At 46.8% G+C, this 16,923-nt stretch overlaps 8 protein-coding genes across 8 annotated transcripts; 3 read left to right on the forward strand and 5 right to left on the reverse strand.

The window, feature by feature from the left end:
• Positions 1-1,052: 1,052 nt before the first annotated feature.
• I303_103164 (uncharacterized protein) lies at positions 1,053-2,809 on the reverse strand (the record flags this gene model as incomplete). Its single annotated transcript, XM_065968708.1, has 6 exons — positions 1,053-1,464; positions 1,528-1,647; positions 1,813-2,059; positions 2,112-2,466; positions 2,520-2,582; positions 2,660-2,809. The coding sequence occupies 6 exons, from the start codon at positions 2,807-2,809 to the stop codon at positions 1,053-1,055; spliced, it is 1,347 nt and encodes a 448-aa protein (XP_065824780.1).
• Positions 2,810-3,757: 948 nt separating this feature from the next.
• On the forward strand, positions 3,758-4,571 carry I303_103165 (uncharacterized protein; the record flags this gene model as incomplete). Its single annotated transcript, XM_018406510.1, has 3 exons — positions 3,758-3,842; positions 3,981-4,202; positions 4,282-4,571. The coding sequence occupies 3 exons, from the start codon at positions 3,758-3,760 to the stop codon at positions 4,569-4,571; spliced, it is 597 nt and encodes a 198-aa protein (XP_018265004.1).
• Positions 4,572-4,838: 267 nt separating this feature from the next.
• On the reverse strand, positions 4,839-6,726 carry I303_103166 (uncharacterized protein; the record flags this gene model as incomplete). The annotated part of the gene is made up of 5 exons (XM_018406511.2): positions 4,839-5,247; positions 5,346-5,886; positions 5,989-6,340; positions 6,450-6,497; positions 6,574-6,726. The coding sequence occupies 5 exons, from the start codon at positions 6,724-6,726 to the stop codon at positions 4,839-4,841; spliced, it is 1,503 nt and encodes a 500-aa protein (XP_018265005.2).
• Positions 6,727-7,054: 328 nt separating this feature from the next.
• I303_103167 (uncharacterized protein) lies at positions 7,055-8,884 on the reverse strand (the record flags this gene model as incomplete). Its single annotated transcript, XM_018406512.2, has 5 exons — positions 7,055-7,421; positions 7,532-8,057; positions 8,179-8,530; positions 8,596-8,658; positions 8,735-8,884. 5 exons carry the CDS (start codon positions 8,882-8,884, stop codon positions 7,055-7,057), a joined length of 1,458 nt encoding a protein of 485 aa, XP_018265006.2.
• A 673-nt stretch (positions 8,885-9,557) lies between these two features.
• On the reverse strand, positions 9,558-11,176 carry I303_103168 (uncharacterized protein; the record flags this gene model as incomplete). The annotated part of the gene is made up of 5 exons (XM_018406513.1): positions 9,558-10,085; positions 10,161-10,666; positions 10,842-10,968; positions 11,029-11,085; positions 11,144-11,176. The coding sequence occupies 5 exons, from the start codon at positions 11,174-11,176 to the stop codon at positions 9,558-9,560; spliced, it is 1,251 nt and encodes a 416-aa protein (XP_018265007.1).
• A 467-nt stretch (positions 11,177-11,643) lies between these two features.
• I303_103169 (uncharacterized protein) lies at positions 11,644-14,363 on the forward strand (the record flags this gene model as incomplete). The annotated part of the gene is made up of 6 exons (XM_018406514.1): positions 11,644-11,684; positions 11,753-11,834; positions 11,892-12,029; positions 12,169-13,047; positions 13,112-13,276; positions 13,338-14,363. 6 exons carry the CDS (start codon positions 11,644-11,646, stop codon positions 14,361-14,363), a joined length of 2,331 nt encoding a protein of 776 aa, XP_018265008.1.
• Positions 14,364-14,613: 250 nt separating this feature from the next.
• Positions 14,614-15,796, reverse strand: I303_103170 (uncharacterized protein; the record flags this gene model as incomplete). Its single annotated transcript, XM_018406515.1, has 2 exons — positions 14,614-15,261; positions 15,461-15,796. 2 exons carry the CDS (start codon positions 15,794-15,796, stop codon positions 14,614-14,616), a joined length of 984 nt encoding a protein of 327 aa, XP_018265009.1.
• Positions 15,797-16,177: 381 nt separating this feature from the next.
• Positions 16,178-16,846, forward strand: I303_103171 (uncharacterized protein; the record flags this gene model as incomplete). Its single annotated transcript, XM_018406516.2, has 4 exons — positions 16,178-16,200; positions 16,274-16,427; positions 16,501-16,574; positions 16,678-16,846. The coding sequence occupies 4 exons, from the start codon at positions 16,178-16,180 to the stop codon at positions 16,844-16,846; spliced, it is 420 nt and encodes a 139-aa protein (XP_018265010.2).
• Between the last annotated feature and the right edge of the window lie 77 nt (positions 16,847-16,923).

The raw sequence follows: 16,923 nt of genomic DNA on the forward strand, positions 1-16,923 counted from the left end.
GTGCTGTGATCAGTGATCTCGTCAGAACATGTTGTGTTCCATCGCACGGATGAACATTTTCAGTACGGGCGGCACTTCTTGTCGCAATCCGAATGCTCGGCGAGGCGTAATCACACATTACCAAGCAGCCACTAGCTGATCATCATGGTGAAGCATGGGGGAACACTTTCAATGGAATCGGATCATTCCTCATACCATGGTTTGATGTGTGTGCTAGAAGCATTTGCTGCTTCTCACCCCCTTTTTCAGCCACAAGCACCTAATTGTGTAGCGAATAATGCGCCCAGAGGGCGCGATCAAGGTCGTTTTCGCTGTTATGCTGAACGTATGCATGAGATTACTCCAGCTTCCTGAGGATATATCAGAAGTCAGTATGTACACCATTTCAAGCACCCCCTTTTCAGTTCATCAACGCTCAACTATCTCCTGATCACTGCTCATCATATCGAAACTTTGACAACTTGAACTCGAGACGTTGCAGTATATTGTTGACCATGTCAGTGCAACGGCTCGTGCTGATTCGATGAATTCAGTGCTCATCCGACGACTTCTACTTTATAGGTCCAGCAACCAGGATACCACCAGCACCACCACTACAACTACCACAGCGACAACCACTACCGCCACCGACACTACAAAGAAGAAGGGCTGTCCAGTCTGCAATCACGACCCGGCGGACAGCACTACCAAGCGAAAGGGCGGTGTCCTCTGCGATTCTCGTGAGTGTCGGACTCAGTGAAGCTCAATTGCGGTTCATCTTCTGACGGATTGCTTGTTCCTCAGACAAGCAGAAAGATAACAACAATAGCACTTAGAGAAGGTATGTTTCCCACATTACTGCGACCGAATAAAAAATACAGGCTGACGTTTCACAGGGAATCTGTGAATTCCTTCCTCCCAACGTCCTGACTTGGCCTAACGCTAGAAGAGGGATGCGTCAATGATATCTTATGCTCTGAATCGAGGAGAAGACTGAGAGATAAGTCTGAGTTGTACCATAAGGTATGCATGTACTTTCGATTCATGATCTATAGCTCGATTTATTACGCGATTCATCCATCATTCACTGCCTGCTTCACCGCTTGAGCCTCTCTCTCTGCTCGTTCTAGTGTCCATTTGTGCTTTGACATATTCTTCTTCAAACCCTCATCATCCTTGTACCTGTTCATCATGTAGACTCTCCAATCTACATCTTCCGGCGGCGGTCTGAAATTTTTAGGTATATCTTTACCAAAGACCGCTCGATGTGCTTCCTTTTTGAGCACTTGATAGAAGTATCCGATACTTCCCAGACGATGGTAGAATCGACCGGTTTTCACACATTCAGCTAAGTCGGGACGATTATGACGCTTATAGGCCTCAATCAATTTATTCTCATTTTCGGTCATTTTGTTAGGACCACCGTACGCGAAGCTGAATATCCAGTGAGGTGTGAATGCTTCCGCTTTAGTAGTGACGTGCGCCCTACAGATCAATTCCGATCAGCCTTGCCACAATCACACGCAGATTCGTTCTCAGCAGACTTACCATTCCCAGTCAATGACGCCAGAAATCTTCCCGCTTTCGTCAATCATCATATGATCGCCCTTTTCATCGTCAGGCTTGATGAACAGCTCTTGAGGTCGTTCAGCGAGTTTCGTAGAAGCCCTGACCAGCTCGCGCATTTCCAAGTGCCAAAGGTAATTATCGAGTGCTTTGTTTGTCGGTCTCAGTGCGCCAAGGTGTATGAGCTCTAATGCAGCGTCAATCCTTGCCAGATATCTTTCTTTATTGGTCGAAAAGGGTCCTTCAAAATGTGGTGGTCTTGCTCACATGTGAGCATCTCGATTGGTGAGTGAACCAATCATCGAGGTATAATCACCATGTGAAAGATCTCTGAAATAGATACGACCTATTTGAGTGAATGGTAATTTGATTTCGGATAAGCGAATTTGAACTTTCGCGTAATTATCGATGAAACGGTATAGATCGTCTTCGGGGAGATTCAGACTTCCTGTTTGCAGGACATTGTAAGGTCGACCTTCCATGAACTCGCAGAAGCTGTACGAGAAAGGTGGTTCTATATGACAGGGCATGGTCAGCTGAATTCAACGAACGGGTGTCAGGCTTACCTCGTTCATTGGGACCATCTGATTGTCCGTGATGAGGTGGTAAGAACCCTTGAGGAACAGGCATTCCTTGGGTTTTCAGGACTCTCATTGTAGCAACCTCGCTTTCGATGATTGCATTATTAATTTCTGGATCGGGAATGGTTACGCTGTCTCGTCGTATCCTGATCAACCATTTGACACCATCATCGAAAAGTATAGGGATGTGTATGTTGAAAGAACCCAATCTGGTTGATTCTCTGAAGACTTCTACATCATCGAGAATATCGAGTTGGCAGGTATGACCGATTCGGAGGGATTCGGCTTCTCGAATAAAATAATCCTTCGAAGCGTGTATTTGATCCAACAGCTTCTTGATCTGCGGACGGAAGGATCAGTGCAAGTATATCATCAAGAATTACAGCGACTCACGAACTCCAATTCAGCTCGTCTACGTATCTTTCGAAGCTCTGGAAGCAGCGCCTTACGATCAAGCTTCGCCCATCAATCAACAGGAAGTCAGTCTTTTTTCAGCTTTCTATGATGAATGATGAAAGAAGCAAGCGACATACACTCTTAGGGAAGGCTTTGCATTCGTGCACAGCATCCTTCCTGTGCGGCAAGCAATATACCCGCATGTACCAATTGCAGTATCCGGAATACTTGATGACCTCATTCTTGCAATCGGGGACCTGACAGGGACAGTAGATGAATTCTGGCATCGCGATGTCAAGTCTGATATCGGATTGAGTGACTGTGATGATATTTGATGTAAATGCTAACTGTTGATTGAGTAGGTGCTGAAGTTTGATGGATATTGACAAACCCAAAGGACGAGAAGGCGAAGTTTGATGGGAAGCAACACACGTTGATCATTGTGTGGCTCTTCGGACTTGTGCGAAAAAGAATCAAATTATCGAAGGATAAATATACTTCGTCGTCTACTGGGAACATAAAGACACAGGCAACACAGACATTGTTTTTGAACTCATTTCCGGAATAAGGTTCCTTCTTGAGTCTTGAGAAGCTTCGCTCCCTACCTGTGATGATGGATGGCCCTTTCACATTCTGTGTCAAGCCATTGAGTCGAGTACGAATGATTGACACAACAGCGAACTTGCCCGAATTGCAAATTGGTTCCTGCTTGAATCTCCCACTCACCGCGAGGACTTTTGAAAGGCAGAGATGACTTAGAACAAGGTTCAGCAACTGTTCTGGAAAAATCACTTCGATGCAGGACCACGACTTTTGGTCGATGCTTGCGGGTTGGACACAGCGCAATCTGCTTCATGCACTTACATGAGTCAAACTGGTACACCATTTGGGTGGTCGGTGGTGACTATATATAAAGATGCAGCGATGCGTTAGTCCAGATATTCCTCTTACATCCGTAGCTCTATTGCAAGAGACCAAATCAAAGATTGAGATTGTTCAGCACTCAGGTACCGTTATACTAAGTCATTCGTCAGATACCATTTTCAGAGCAGCTATAGCATGTCGTAAGCCAATCTTCTGTTTAACCAAAGCAGCTGGTACTCTGGCCTCAGGCTATCGGAGATCACGGTTGATTTATTATCATGGACACTGACGAGTTATCCTTCACATCATAGAAGCGAAAGCCACTATCCCAGCAGCGATGATGAAGGTGGGTTGTTGCCACCCTTCTTACCATGGCGACAGCCTCCTTGGTACGAGTACTGACGCGCGAATCTATCGATACACAGAGGGCTCTGGCTCCGATAGTGGGAACGAAAGGTGAGAGACACCGGCACTTACTCTGTTTGATAACACGTACACTGACGCGGAGACGCGTACCTGTCGAGACAGCACTCGATCGGAAGGAGCAAGTGAGTCATGGTGTGATTGGCTATGATCGCTTACAGTTATATTCAGACTACGATCAGCACCAGGCCGAAGATCATGACGCCCCCGAACTCGAGAACGAAGAGTCTCAAATAGAACAGGATGAGCACGAAGGAGACCAACACACTGAAAACACCGAGGACGAAGATGATGGGACTAATCAGGAGGAGGAGATCAAAAGCGACGATGATGATGATACCTCCTCGACTTACTGCCCGGGGTGCGAACAACAGATTTTCCTAGGAAGATACTGTACTGCGAGGAGCGTGAATGTTTTCATCGAACGCTTAATTCACCTTTCACATAAACTTGCTAAATGAGAGTGTACCAGATCTTCCTGAAGGCATGACGAACGCAGATTTTGAGGTTGGCGAAGCTGTTCAAGATCCCGATGCCAGCTCAGACTTCGTAGTCCCTTCCGATCAGGAGGATGAGCCGGAATTAGAGCCAGAAGCTCAACCTAATCAAGCGGATGATGTCGAGGAAGAGGCTCAGCACAATTTTGAAGAAGACCATAAATCTGAGGATGATGGTGAAGCTCAGCAGGGAGATGATTCGGTAGAAGACGAAGAAGCCTACGCTGTAGCAGGTATCAGCTATGTATGTATCGAAACAGGCTAATTTGAGGAATGCTTAGAATCGAACAGGTGGTCTGGGAATACCTTTGGCAAATGAAGGGGTCTGTGGCACCTTGGTTGGATTGTCTGAAAACGGAATGTCATCGTACTCTGATATTTCCGATTGCATATGATATGAACAAGATATTCTCCATAGGGCCACGATATGCACTGTATATACGCCATGTACATCTGTTACCAGTACAGCTTCCGAATTCGATCATCTGTTAAATGCATTGTAAAGGATGAATGCAGAAGTATATTGTCGGCGCTACACACCTCGCGCTCTGTTTGATACCTCCTCTGCTCTTTCGATATTCCAACCATACTTCTGCATAACTTCTTGCAATCCCTCGTTGGCACGATATCTCTGCATCATGTACACCCTCCAATCGGCGTCTCTGGGTGGAGGATCGAAGTCCTCAGGGAGATCAGGCTTGAATACTTCTCTATATCCGGACTTGTGTCGAGCAGGATCATATCTTCCAATCGAAGCTAATCGATGATAAAGTCTACTTCCTGTGACGCACTCCGCAAGATCAGGTCGACCATGTTTGTTGTAACAATCGATGACTCTTTCTTCCATATCCGTCAAGCTGTTATCACCTCGCCAAAAGAAGTCCTCGGTTTCTCTGAATAATCCGTCTGAGAATGCATCGGCCTTGGTCGTTACCCTTGCCCTATTGACCCATTATCATCTACGTCAGTATCTAACCCGCAACTCCCTAAAGATCCCAGGAGCGGTGATAACCATTCCTACAGCGATGATCGAACTTACCATTCCCAATCGAGTATACCGGACAAATACCCATTTTCGTCCACCATAAGATGCGTCCCACTAGGATCCAAATGCTTGATATACAGCTGATCCGGTGTCTCTCCTAAGACTTTAGAGCAAGATACCAATTCTCTCAACTCTAAATGCCACAGATAATCATCAACCTGGAACTTGTCCCGAAGCCCATTGATCGAGATATAGTGGAGAGTTGCGTCAATGTGTGCGGTATACATTTCTTTGAGGGTATCGAACGGTCCAAGGAAATGAGGGGCAGTGGGTCTCATGAAGGTACCTTGTTGAATTATTGGGCCGACCTCTATGACCTCTGCTGCAGGATCGAGTGTCGATGAAATCTTGAGACATCCGATCTGCTTGCAAGGAAGTTTGATTTCGGAGAGCATGGTTTGTGATTTAACGTAATTCTCAACGAGCTGATCTATCTTGTCCTCTGGGAGGTTGATGGGACCAAAATATCCATCAATGGGTACCTCTTGAGCTTTGCCAGGTAAGAAGTCGTAGAAGAAGTAATCGATGTTTGGAGCTAATCGGAAACGTATACACCCTTTCAGCCCTACTAATACTCGTGACCATTCTCATGTTTCGCACTATAGAATCAGCGCAGCGTAAAGGGTCATGCGCTTACCCTCCTGTCCAGTATATCTTTCTTGCATATGAGGAGGAAGCCAAGCGGTCGGCACAGGTACACCATGAGACTTCAGTACGTTGAGAGTAGCGACCTCGCTTCGTATCGAGGGGTATACCAGATCATGCGGCATCTCCCTTCCGTCATTGATCCTTACTCGGAGTAACCATTTGACATTGTCCTCGAAAGAGATCAGGAAATGGACGTTGAAGCAGCTGTACCATTTCGACGCTTTAAGCGTGTCAAAGGTATCTGGTATATGCAGGGTAGGAACATGAGACGGTCGAAGCGATTGAATATCCTGTATGATGTGATGCCGGTGTTGTCGGACTTTCTCAAGTACGCGTGCCACCTATCGCATAGCCGAAGGTCAAACATTGCCACATGGACCAAGTCTTTTGACTAACGATATGATCATCATGCTTATTGGGAGGGAAGGTGTTAAAGTGGTTTAGACTCACCTGCTGATCAGCTGATTCCTGAACTATAGAACGTAACCTGTCGACATCCTATCACACAAGATCAGAAAACCCCACTACAAGGCATTTTTGAAAAACAACAACACCTGTAGTCTGCTCAACTCACTTGAGGCATACTGAGCGAAGCGCATTCGTGTTGGTCGACCGTATCGTGTGATTTACACCAGATATGGCGACACCAAGAACACTTGATGCCGCTTCCGAATAGAACGGAGCCGCAACCGGGGTAGTCGCATTGATATTCGATAAGCTCCGGCATCCTGTTCTTACCAACTGCGTGGATCCAAGTAAGTCCTTCACGATGTAAGATACTTTTGAATGGGTATTGGTTCTCACTTCTGCTCCGATGGTTGATGCAACTTGAAGTTGCGAATGGAGTCGTGCCGATATTGTACGGGTCAATGCGCATGATCGATGATAAGAAGCATTGCCTCGTGCTCAAAGGAGGTTGAGACTACTTCCGGTTCAGAGAATGGTATTCAGCCGTTGTGAGAGATCATTATTCAGCGTTACTGTGACGTGTAGACTCATTCGACTCCATGGCGTGGCGTTACAGTCTATTATACCAGATGTTATTGTGAAGCACATCAATTGGATCCATATCTAGCGATGACCTCTTTCACGTCCTCATCATCTTTATACCTGTCAATCATATATTCCCTCCAGCCGTCATCATCCTCTGGAGGATTAATATCTTTTGGCATATCATCTCCAAAGACCTCTCTGAAACCCTTTTTCGTAAAAGCCGGTTCATACATTCCGATTCGTTCCAGGCGAAGATACAGTTTGCCTTTTCTAACACATTCTGCTAAATCCTCTCTGCTGTGTCTCTTATAGCATTCAATCAACATCTTTTCGGCATGCGATAAGGCATTGGATCCTTTCATGTATGCGAAAGTCCGGTTGAAGAAGTGAGGAGTGTAGAAAGCGTCGTTCTTCGTGATGACGTATGCCCTGAACGAGAATGTCATATCCAAAATTAGCGAGTGAAACCTTTATTCAACCTCTGAAAAGGATACTGAAAATTATTCATGAGTCGAGGCCCGAGAAATAGGAAGTCTCACCATTCCCAATCCAGTATACCTATGATCTTCCCATCTGAGTCCACCGAAAGCTCGTCTCCTTTACTATCATCATGCTTGATATAAAGCTCTGTCGGGGCTTCCCCTAACTCCTTGGAAGCAGCTACAAGCTCTCTCATTTCTAAATGCCACAGATACTCATCTACCGTATAAGAGCCTTGCAGCGCATTGATTTTGCTATAACGTAATGCCGCGTCGATTTTGGCGAGCATCATATCCTTGAAAGTCGAGAATGGACCCATAAAATGAGGTTGACTGGGATTCATGAAACACGATAGACCAACGATGGGGCCAATATCTGATATTGCATCTTCAGAGGGGAAAATGCAGCCGAGCTTGGTGTAGGGTAGGCGAAGGTTGGAAAGCTGTATGCGTGTCTTAGCGTATTCTTCTATGAAATCTGCTAGCTGATCGTCGGGTAGCTGAATCTCGCTGAAGTAGCCGGAGAAGGGCAAGCTAAGGGGAGTTCCTTCCATGAACTCCAGGAAGAAATAATCGAGATCGGTGGCTGCGCACGAACGAATCAATCAGCTTTATCGGTAAAACAGAAGTTGTGTGGGTTGCAGGCGCGATGACAGCCGGAAGGATTGAATCGCAAGAGTAAGACTTTGAGCAAGCTTAGACCTCACCGTCTTCCAATGAGCTTCCGGGCACTAAGTGGGGCGGCATGAACCCTGCTGGTACCGGCACACCGCCGTTCTTCAGTACGGTCAAGGTAGCGACTTCACTTTGGATGATAGGAGCGGTCAGAGCCGAGGGCAGTCGATGTGAGCGGGTCTGGCGGACCCTGAGTAACCATTTGACACCATCATCGAATCTGATGAGAAAGTGAACGTTGCAGTATGCGAACCATTTTGACGCTTTCAGGTTTGCATAGTCAGGTGGAACGTCAAGGGTACATGTATGACGGGGGCGAAGATGTTGAGCTTGTTCGACGAAGACATCTTCTCTGCTCTTCACTTTGTCAAGCAATTTAGTGAGCTGGTGAGTAAGCAGTCTCAGCAGCTGGTTCCAGTCTCAACTTGGTGACAAAAGACTTGACTGACCTCTTCGGCCTCCACAACTTCCTGAATCTTTCGAAGCTCTACCACGCTGTCTGCATAAGGCTCCTGCGATATCAAACTACTAAGTCAGCGTGTCCACGTATTGCAGGCGAACAACCCTGCAGTGAATGGTAAAACATACGGTGCGAAGTGCTTGTGCACACCTATGACAATCCTGCTCCGTATGTTCAGGACACCATATACGATAACACCAATTGCACCGAGCAGTGTAGCCCATTACTGTTGCGGCACATTCCGCATGTTCGCAGGTGCGTTCGATAAGCTCTATCATCTGGACACTGTTTGAGCGAAACCGGTGTAGGTCGGTGGAAACCTTCCCCAGATCTCAGTGGCCAGACGAATGCGTGCGAATGTCTATGTGGATGATGATGATTGTGGGAAGCTATGGATCCGCATGTAGGTTGTTATTCCATCATTTCAACTTTCACTGCATCCAAAGGTATCTGCGAGCACAGACGCTAAGAAGCATCCATCAAATTTAACCCCTGGAGCGCAATGTGGCACCTCGTGCTGGGTGATCCTGATTGTGTTCGTATATATAGCGTCGACAACAACCATTATCCCGGATACAATACTGTATCCTGCATTCCTAGCTGTACTCGATGCGGCAACACTTCCGTCAAAATGCAACATCAGTGTTGGCTTTTGACATGATATTCGCTCGAAAATGCGAGTGATAGGTGGCGGCCTTCGTCGACAATGTTCACGGACTGATGTCAATCACCGTCCCTTCCTCCCTCTGCCTCATGTCTGTGATCAAATGAGTATCTATTATAGCCAATAACACGGCATGCATCCGTCCTATTCGAATCGTTATTCATCATGTCCATATATGTCATTTGTGTTACAGTTGTGCCACTTAAGCTCTGACATCTTGCTACCCGTGGACTCGAATTAGGACGTGTTCAATCTTAATGAGCGCACTATTCCTCATCTCAACCTTTTTACTGATTCTCCAGCTTGCCCAACCTCTCTTCTAGAGCCCTCATCCTACTTTCCGTACTCTCCCAATTCTTCATGATTCCAGCTACTGCTCCATCTAAACCCACGCTCACTTTCCCTAAAATCTCTTCCAGTTGTTTGATCTCGCCCGAATCCTGCTTTTCTTCGTCTTGAAGCTTCTTGAAAGATTCCGCGATCGTTCCAACCTCGTTATGCAGTTGATTCAGGCTTTTCAGCCTGATCAAAAGAGGTTGCAGGATGGGTAAATACGTGTCTAAGCGATTTATCAAGCCGAAAAGCTGTTGGAGCTGATTATATTCGGCTTGGGAGATTGTTATTGAGGAAGATGGTTTTGAGCCGTCAGAAACACCTTGAGGGATGGCTGGAGATCGTTTGGACGCAGTAGCTGCTCTGTCTAGATCTACCAGTAAAAGCTTGATCCGACGGGATATGGCGTCTAATTGACGAGGTTGAGTAAGCAGTGAAAGAAGATGTGAATGTTTAGAAAGAATAGGAATTATTGGACCATTCTGCCCATACAGCATTTCGTGATCAGCTGGGAACGACGAGGATTTGCACGAGTGGAGTGGGGATTGATGACTCACTTGGTCTATACCGTCACTTATCGGTCCTAGAGTACCTTCCAACACCGCTAGACGCTTATCAATTTCACCCAGACTGACATCTTTCCCACTATCTTCTATGCTCTCCTCTGGCCGGATCGCAACAGGGGATTGGCCATTCAATCTGCTCAGCCGTTCACTCCAGCCCGAAGTTCTTATTTGGGTCTCGTCGGCTTCCGGTAGACCATCTATATCTAATTTACCTAATCTATCTTTCAATCCGCTCAATTCCGATATCAGGTCCAAAGGCTGTTTCGGAGGCAGCACTGATTTCCTCTTTCCTTCTTGGGGCAACTGTGAGCTGGATGCCTGGGGTTGCGAGCTGATCTCAGATTCGAGCTCGGCTAGTTCTGCTTTCAATCTGCGGAGCCTGCTTGTTGCAGATTCGCGTAATTGCGGTCGAGGTTCAGGTTCCTCATCTTCGTCCGACGATAGGCTATGGCGGGAGAGAGGTGGAAGTCTGGGACGGAAAGTGAGGTCTTTCGGATCTATGATAAGGCATTGTGATTCAGCGATGAAATTGGAATCTGAAGTCATGGTGTCAAGACCGGATAAACAGTAACAGAGGAAGAGTGATGGGAGTTTCTCGCGAAAGCAGGGGCCACTACGATGCTGATAAGGCAGAACTCCTTAACCGCTAAGTACAGCAAACCTTTCACTCACCCTTTCGCCGTATACCCCTACCGAAAACCTGTTCTACCCTCTTACGTCCTGGCAATCCCGTCGAATCTATGTTTTCTGAAGCGGATTTAGGTATCACTCGATCATCGTCTTCCAATCCGCTATCTGCCTGGTGGTATACCTTTGTCAGCAGTGCTCTTACGCTCACAAGTCATGCGCTTTCACTTACTGGTCTTAGCAGCGTATCTGGCTCATCAGGCGTCTCGAATATGTCCTGAGCTGTGTCCTGGTCCACCAAATATTGTGAGCTGAAGCAGTAAAAGCGCATCTGTTCGCCAGCTTACGATATCAGGTAGTCCTTGATACTTGCTGCTCATGTTGTCCTCTCCTTGTTCAACCTCGGGGTATCTGATGAGAGACTATATGATTCGTGAACATTCACTCCATAAGCTTGATTTTGATCTTGGTATTACCCGAGTGATGCGCAAAGAGGTGGTCATAGCGACGCGTCGAGCGTTAAATTGTATTACCCCCTCATTTAATGTATGGTGGGATCTCCGTTACGGTGGAGGTGGTCCACTCGACTTGCTGGACCGGCATCCACATTGAAATCTGGCTGTTGTTTCCTTTCCTTCTTCATACCTCGATAAATACCATCCTACTCTCCTCGTCAATGAACGAACAGCACCCAGTCATATCTTTCCGTTACAGCATGCGATACTAAGCTGTGAAATGTCGACTTATACATGTGAGGTGTCCTATTGAGTCTGTAACAAGCAATTTCTTAAGCTGACGAGATTACACAGTCACTCTTGACAAGGTGATGTTGCCTGAACCGAGGTACATGCCAGCTAAAGGTAGACCCAAGATGAAATGGAAAGCTCTGTAAGATCATGAGGCCGGCCTGTACTATGTAGGGATGAAGCAGAACATTGATTATCGAAGCTTTGTAGGACCGGACCTTTGTCAATGGTCGTTAAAGTCAGACCGAGATGTCCATTAGACCTTCAACTACTGAGTGGAGGAAAGATCATCGTAAAGTCATCAATCCCAACCCACAATCCGCTCTCACTGAAACTGCCAACATGTTAGGTCAACGAGTCGTTCGATCCTTTGCAATCAGCAACATCTTCGACAGCTTCGAATCGCTTCAGAAAAATCACTTACGGCGCGAAATCTGTGGCTGTCAAGTATGATTCGGTCAAAATGCCTGTCATGTCGGGCAACAAAGTGAGTCAATAGTGTCAAACTGCATATCGAGCTGTGTCACCCCATCGACTGCACACAATACCGACACCGATGATCAAACTCTTGCTTTGTCTCCAAGACAAACATTACGATTGGTTGTTGATTTATCCGTCGCCAACAGATGCAGGAAACTTTCCAGCTAGCCTTCCGTTCCGATGGGTCCGATCTGGATACCTTCCTCGCCCTGATGAAAGATTACTTCATCATAGCACCAGTATCTGTAATGCCTACTATAGGTGCCAGCCAAACACATACTCAACAAGTGCAGAAGACGGCAGCACCACCCGAGCAAAACGTCGAACCGCGACGAGCACTCAATGCTTCGCTGTTTAATGAACAAACTCTCGCTGACAGACCAGCTCAGAAACCTCGTGAAACGGATATTCGACCCGCAGCAGACAGCGACCTTCCGGGACCCGAAACCAACAATGAGTCACACAAAGCCTCGCCGGGCAGCTCGCATGTACACAATACAAAGGCCTTAGACCCGAAATCATCTGTTGTATCCCATGCGGAAAAGCACTTTTCACCGCTTCAAGCTCAAGACAGTATGACCGAGCGGATGAAGAAGGACTTGCTCCAAGGCTACAAGAATTCACTTTCACCTAGTCAGCCCGAGGAGAAGTCTACGAAAGTACCTTCAGCGCAGTCCCCCCTTGACAGGATGCCCACGTCACAAGACAAGGCTACTCAGCATCCTGAGGAATCGCCTATCGATATACATGAACAGCTTTCTCAGCTCTTCCAAGTCGACCCGCCTCCCGATACATCGCACGAGCGCAAATCCGTCGCAAATACTTCCTCTGTCTTCGATAACGGCCCTTCACTGATCGTCTTCAGCCCTCCGAGCAGTCAGCCTCACAGTTCTAGTAACGCCTTGTCGGAATACCAAACCCTTTTGACCGATCATCAGTTGGCAGCGCAAATACGTAGAAAAGCGAAACGAAGCAGGGAAGAGATGGAGGAAGAGTTGGAGGAAGAAAGTCAAGAATACCTACCGGTCAGTACACCTGATCTTTTCAAGCTGCGTGAAAAAAAGCGGGCTGACCTCTCGTATACAGCAGACACAATACAAATACATCAAGACTGAAGAAGACGGTCAGCGCGAACTTAGCTCCACTAGTATGCCAACATTATCAAATTATCCCTGTCCTCCTTATTCCTTGTCCCAAGAGGAACTAGAAAGCCTGGTGGATAAGGTGGTAATGGACCGAGGACTAGAAGCAATGGTAAAGCTTTGTGTCCTGATCGGTAACGCTTGGGAGGCTGACATGAGAATGCATGAAACAGGCACACCGTATTGGACAAATTGCCGACCGGAGAATCGAAGCTTTGTTACAACGAGTCTTATCGAAATGGACAAGGGAGACTAATCATCACCCCAGCCCCGAAGGACACTACGAACCTGATCTAGAAGATCCTCCAGGCCACGATCATCGTTATCAGTTTACTCACCGACAGGGATATCAGTCTTACCGGCGTTCATATTCTGAGCCTCCGCCACCCAATTCGTATACCGCTGAATGTTACCACCAGACACAACATGGTGGTTATACTAATTTTCATTCTCAAGCTCAACATTTACCTTACTATCCGCCTGATTACGGTACTGATCATCCTATTTCTTCCGAGTACTCCCACTCAACCTCAAACTCGTGGACACAGCCAGAATCAGGTTGTTCCGACCCGTATCTCGTCCCCTTTCGCAAGACTCAAGTATCTGAAGGATCGCAACAGGAACTGGCTGACTACGACTACGAGGCCGAACAGACCGCTCAAGCGCACTATCAGGAAGAATCCCTTTATCAGACATCCCACACACGAAGATCACTCACTACTACTGATCATTCGACGGATACCACTGACCAGACTCACCCAAAACGAGGCACCGATTTGTTCGAATATACCCAACCGCAAGATTACTCTCAGGCAACTTTTAACGGACAGGATAGTATCGATGTTCTAGAACCCCACCAAGCTACACAGAGATACCAAACGTTCGCCGACTCACAGGATATGCGATTCGCGGGCAATGTTCGAGATCTTCATTCTGAAAAATCTCTCCCTCCTTTTCAATCATTCAATCCTCATACTGAATTCACCGGTACACTGCGCAAGAACAATACTGATGAAGCACGGGACGAAGGAGGAGACGACGATCTAGCTGATGTCAGTGGAGAACTGGGATTAAATGAAATTGACGTTGAATCGCAAAGTCAAGTCGACTTCCAGACCCAGACTCAAAGTGAAGCTAAAGAGTATGATTATGATAATGAGACTTTTGGCGGAGGACATTTTCGGCCGTGTGATGATTGACAGGGGATCGGGGATGACCAAGATCTAAACTGATGAGGGTATCGACATATAAGAGATACATTGTTTGACTACCATACAGTTTTATCCTTTTGTTTCCCTGTGATACAACTTCCATTCTATTGACTGTACCACCTCAAGTAAGACCTCATTATGTAAGCATGTATGTTATGTCTGTCAAGTGTCTTGGTGCATATTCGTTGTGTCGTGAATGATTATTGTCTTCGTTTCAGTTCTCGTCTTCGTGACGTCGTTAATGGCGATAGTGGCGTCGTGACCTTGATGGCGAACGTGAGGGAGAGCGAGAGCGTGACCGTGAGTGTGAGCGTGATTGTGGGCGTGAGCGTCTGCCGCTCTTATCGTCCTTGTGATCATTCGGACGCCCATGCTTGGATGTCTTATCTCTATCCTTCTCCGTGTCCTGATCTTTCTCCTTGTCCTTTCGGTCCTTCCGATGAGCGCCATATTGCTTCCCCTCATTCTCACGCTTAGACCCCGGTCCAGACTTAGGAGCAGTATCGGGTTTCCACCTCAACTTGCCCTCGCATTTCTTACACAATCTAACTTTGACCAACGCCTCCTTTCTCTGATCATTCTCCATATACACAAACGGCAATTCGAAGCTTCGCAATGGTGGTATTTCCCTTATTCCGCCATTATTCTCTTCACCATCTTGGTGATTTGTTCTTCGTACGGATGAAACATGAGTTGAACTTGTCGTATCGGGATCTTTGAATCGCAAGTCCCTTGACCGTATCACTGGTGCTTCTGGACCGCCAGAGGGGTTGTGGTATTTACACCTGAGTGATGCGCAAGTAGTCTCGCCTATACCGTCGATCACTTCCGGAGCGGTGCGCCAGCGTAGAGCGAATGCGTGGGATTTGTAGTGCTTCAGATCGATCTATTTAGTTCATCTGGCATTAGCGTTGTGTCGATATGAATATGAAGCAGATAGTCTGAATAAGGTGTCCGAGCGGAGGGTATTGAACCGATTCGAGTGCTTGAAGCATGACAATTTATGGCAGGAATGAATGCAAATATCTGTCACACTGGGATGATTCAACAATGTGGAAATTCGAAGTGTTCAGAGATATACGTACCAAAGCGAATTCCTTGAACAACTTCGACTCATAAGCCCTAGCTACCCTCTCTTCCCATGAAACGTTCACATCCTTCGGCTCTTCATCATCACGTATGAACTTGTGATTTTCTCTCACTACATCCCAATCTGATTTCCTGTTACGTTCTTCGCGGCTCAAGGCATCTTTGTCGGGACCATAATGATGCGCGAAGGACGATTCTCGTTGATAAGCTGTCGAACCGTTCGAATTGGGTCGAAGGCGCTTGTACAACGGTTGATCGGTCGAAGAGGAAGATGAAGGTAAAGAAGCGGAAGGCGGACCTGATATTAGATGGCCTGCAGATCTCCAGCTCATCACTCCACAAGCACGAGCAAGCTTTGCTAGGACGGGAATAATGTATAGTGTTGGCACGAATACTAGTTGTATCAAAGATTGGAAAGCTCGCTTCTTCATAACAAGTAGTCTCAACACTTGTGGCTATGGGGCATACCTTGTCAACAAAAGAGGAAAGAAGGAGTTTAAATGAGTACCCCGTTAAATCGCGCTGATTTGCCACTCAACTGCGCGCGCTCACTCGATTCATCGATTAATCTGATCCCGTGGACAGGCGACACGCGAGATTTTCAATTTTACAGAATCTTGCTGGTGGAGTGAGCGCAACTGAGTAAGATGACTTTGTTGTTTTCCGACTACTCAGACTACGAACTCATCAACAACTCAGAAGGGATACGCACAATGGGACGATTGAGAAGATCCAGGTGAGCGCAAAGTGCTTTACATTGTCCCGTCAAGCCAGAGCTCGGCTTACAGATGCTTTTTGATCTAATGTAGAACTCACCACGCTCGAAGAGATGTTCACCGACTAGCGCGAACTCGAGTCCGAGTGAAAGACCTCGACCAAATTGAGATTGATCTACGTCCTGGCAATCGAGCCAAGTTGCAGAGACAGGAGATCGATGAGGATAAACCTGGATTAGGTCAACATGTGAGCTTGATCTTATCTCTGCATTAGCCTAACCTCATACCTCGAGCTGATATCCGTGTTGATCGTTCGTTAGTACTGTGTCGAATGTGCGAAGTACTACGAGACTGACTTAGCATTGAGAAACCATACAAAATCGAAAGTGCACAAGTATGTCAACCCTTTTCTTTTTCACGGCCGCGGAATACCTTCTATGGCATGGCCACCCACATACATCGATCACATGCTAACGCGTTACGCTCGAATCGGCTAGACGACGACTGAAGGAACTGAAAGAACCCGCTTACACACTAAAAGAAGCTGAAGGTGCAGCTGGATTGAGCACGGATAACAGGCAGCGAGGCGTGGAAGATGTTGTAAAGAAGTTCGAGGGTATGAGTAATGGCGAGCAACAAGGAGAGAGGAAGGAAGGTACCGCTTAACCTGAGACTATTTTAGATGATTGGTATGTCTGTCTCTGCTAGAGTTTGTTGTATATTATGATATCGTCATGTCACTT

This window comes from Kwoniella dejecticola, chromosome 3, assembly GCF_000512565.2.
Source record: "Kwoniella dejecticola CBS 10117 chromosome 3, complete sequence".
Taxonomy (NCBI): domain Eukaryota; kingdom Fungi; phylum Basidiomycota; class Tremellomycetes; order Tremellales; family Cryptococcaceae; genus Kwoniella; species Kwoniella dejecticola.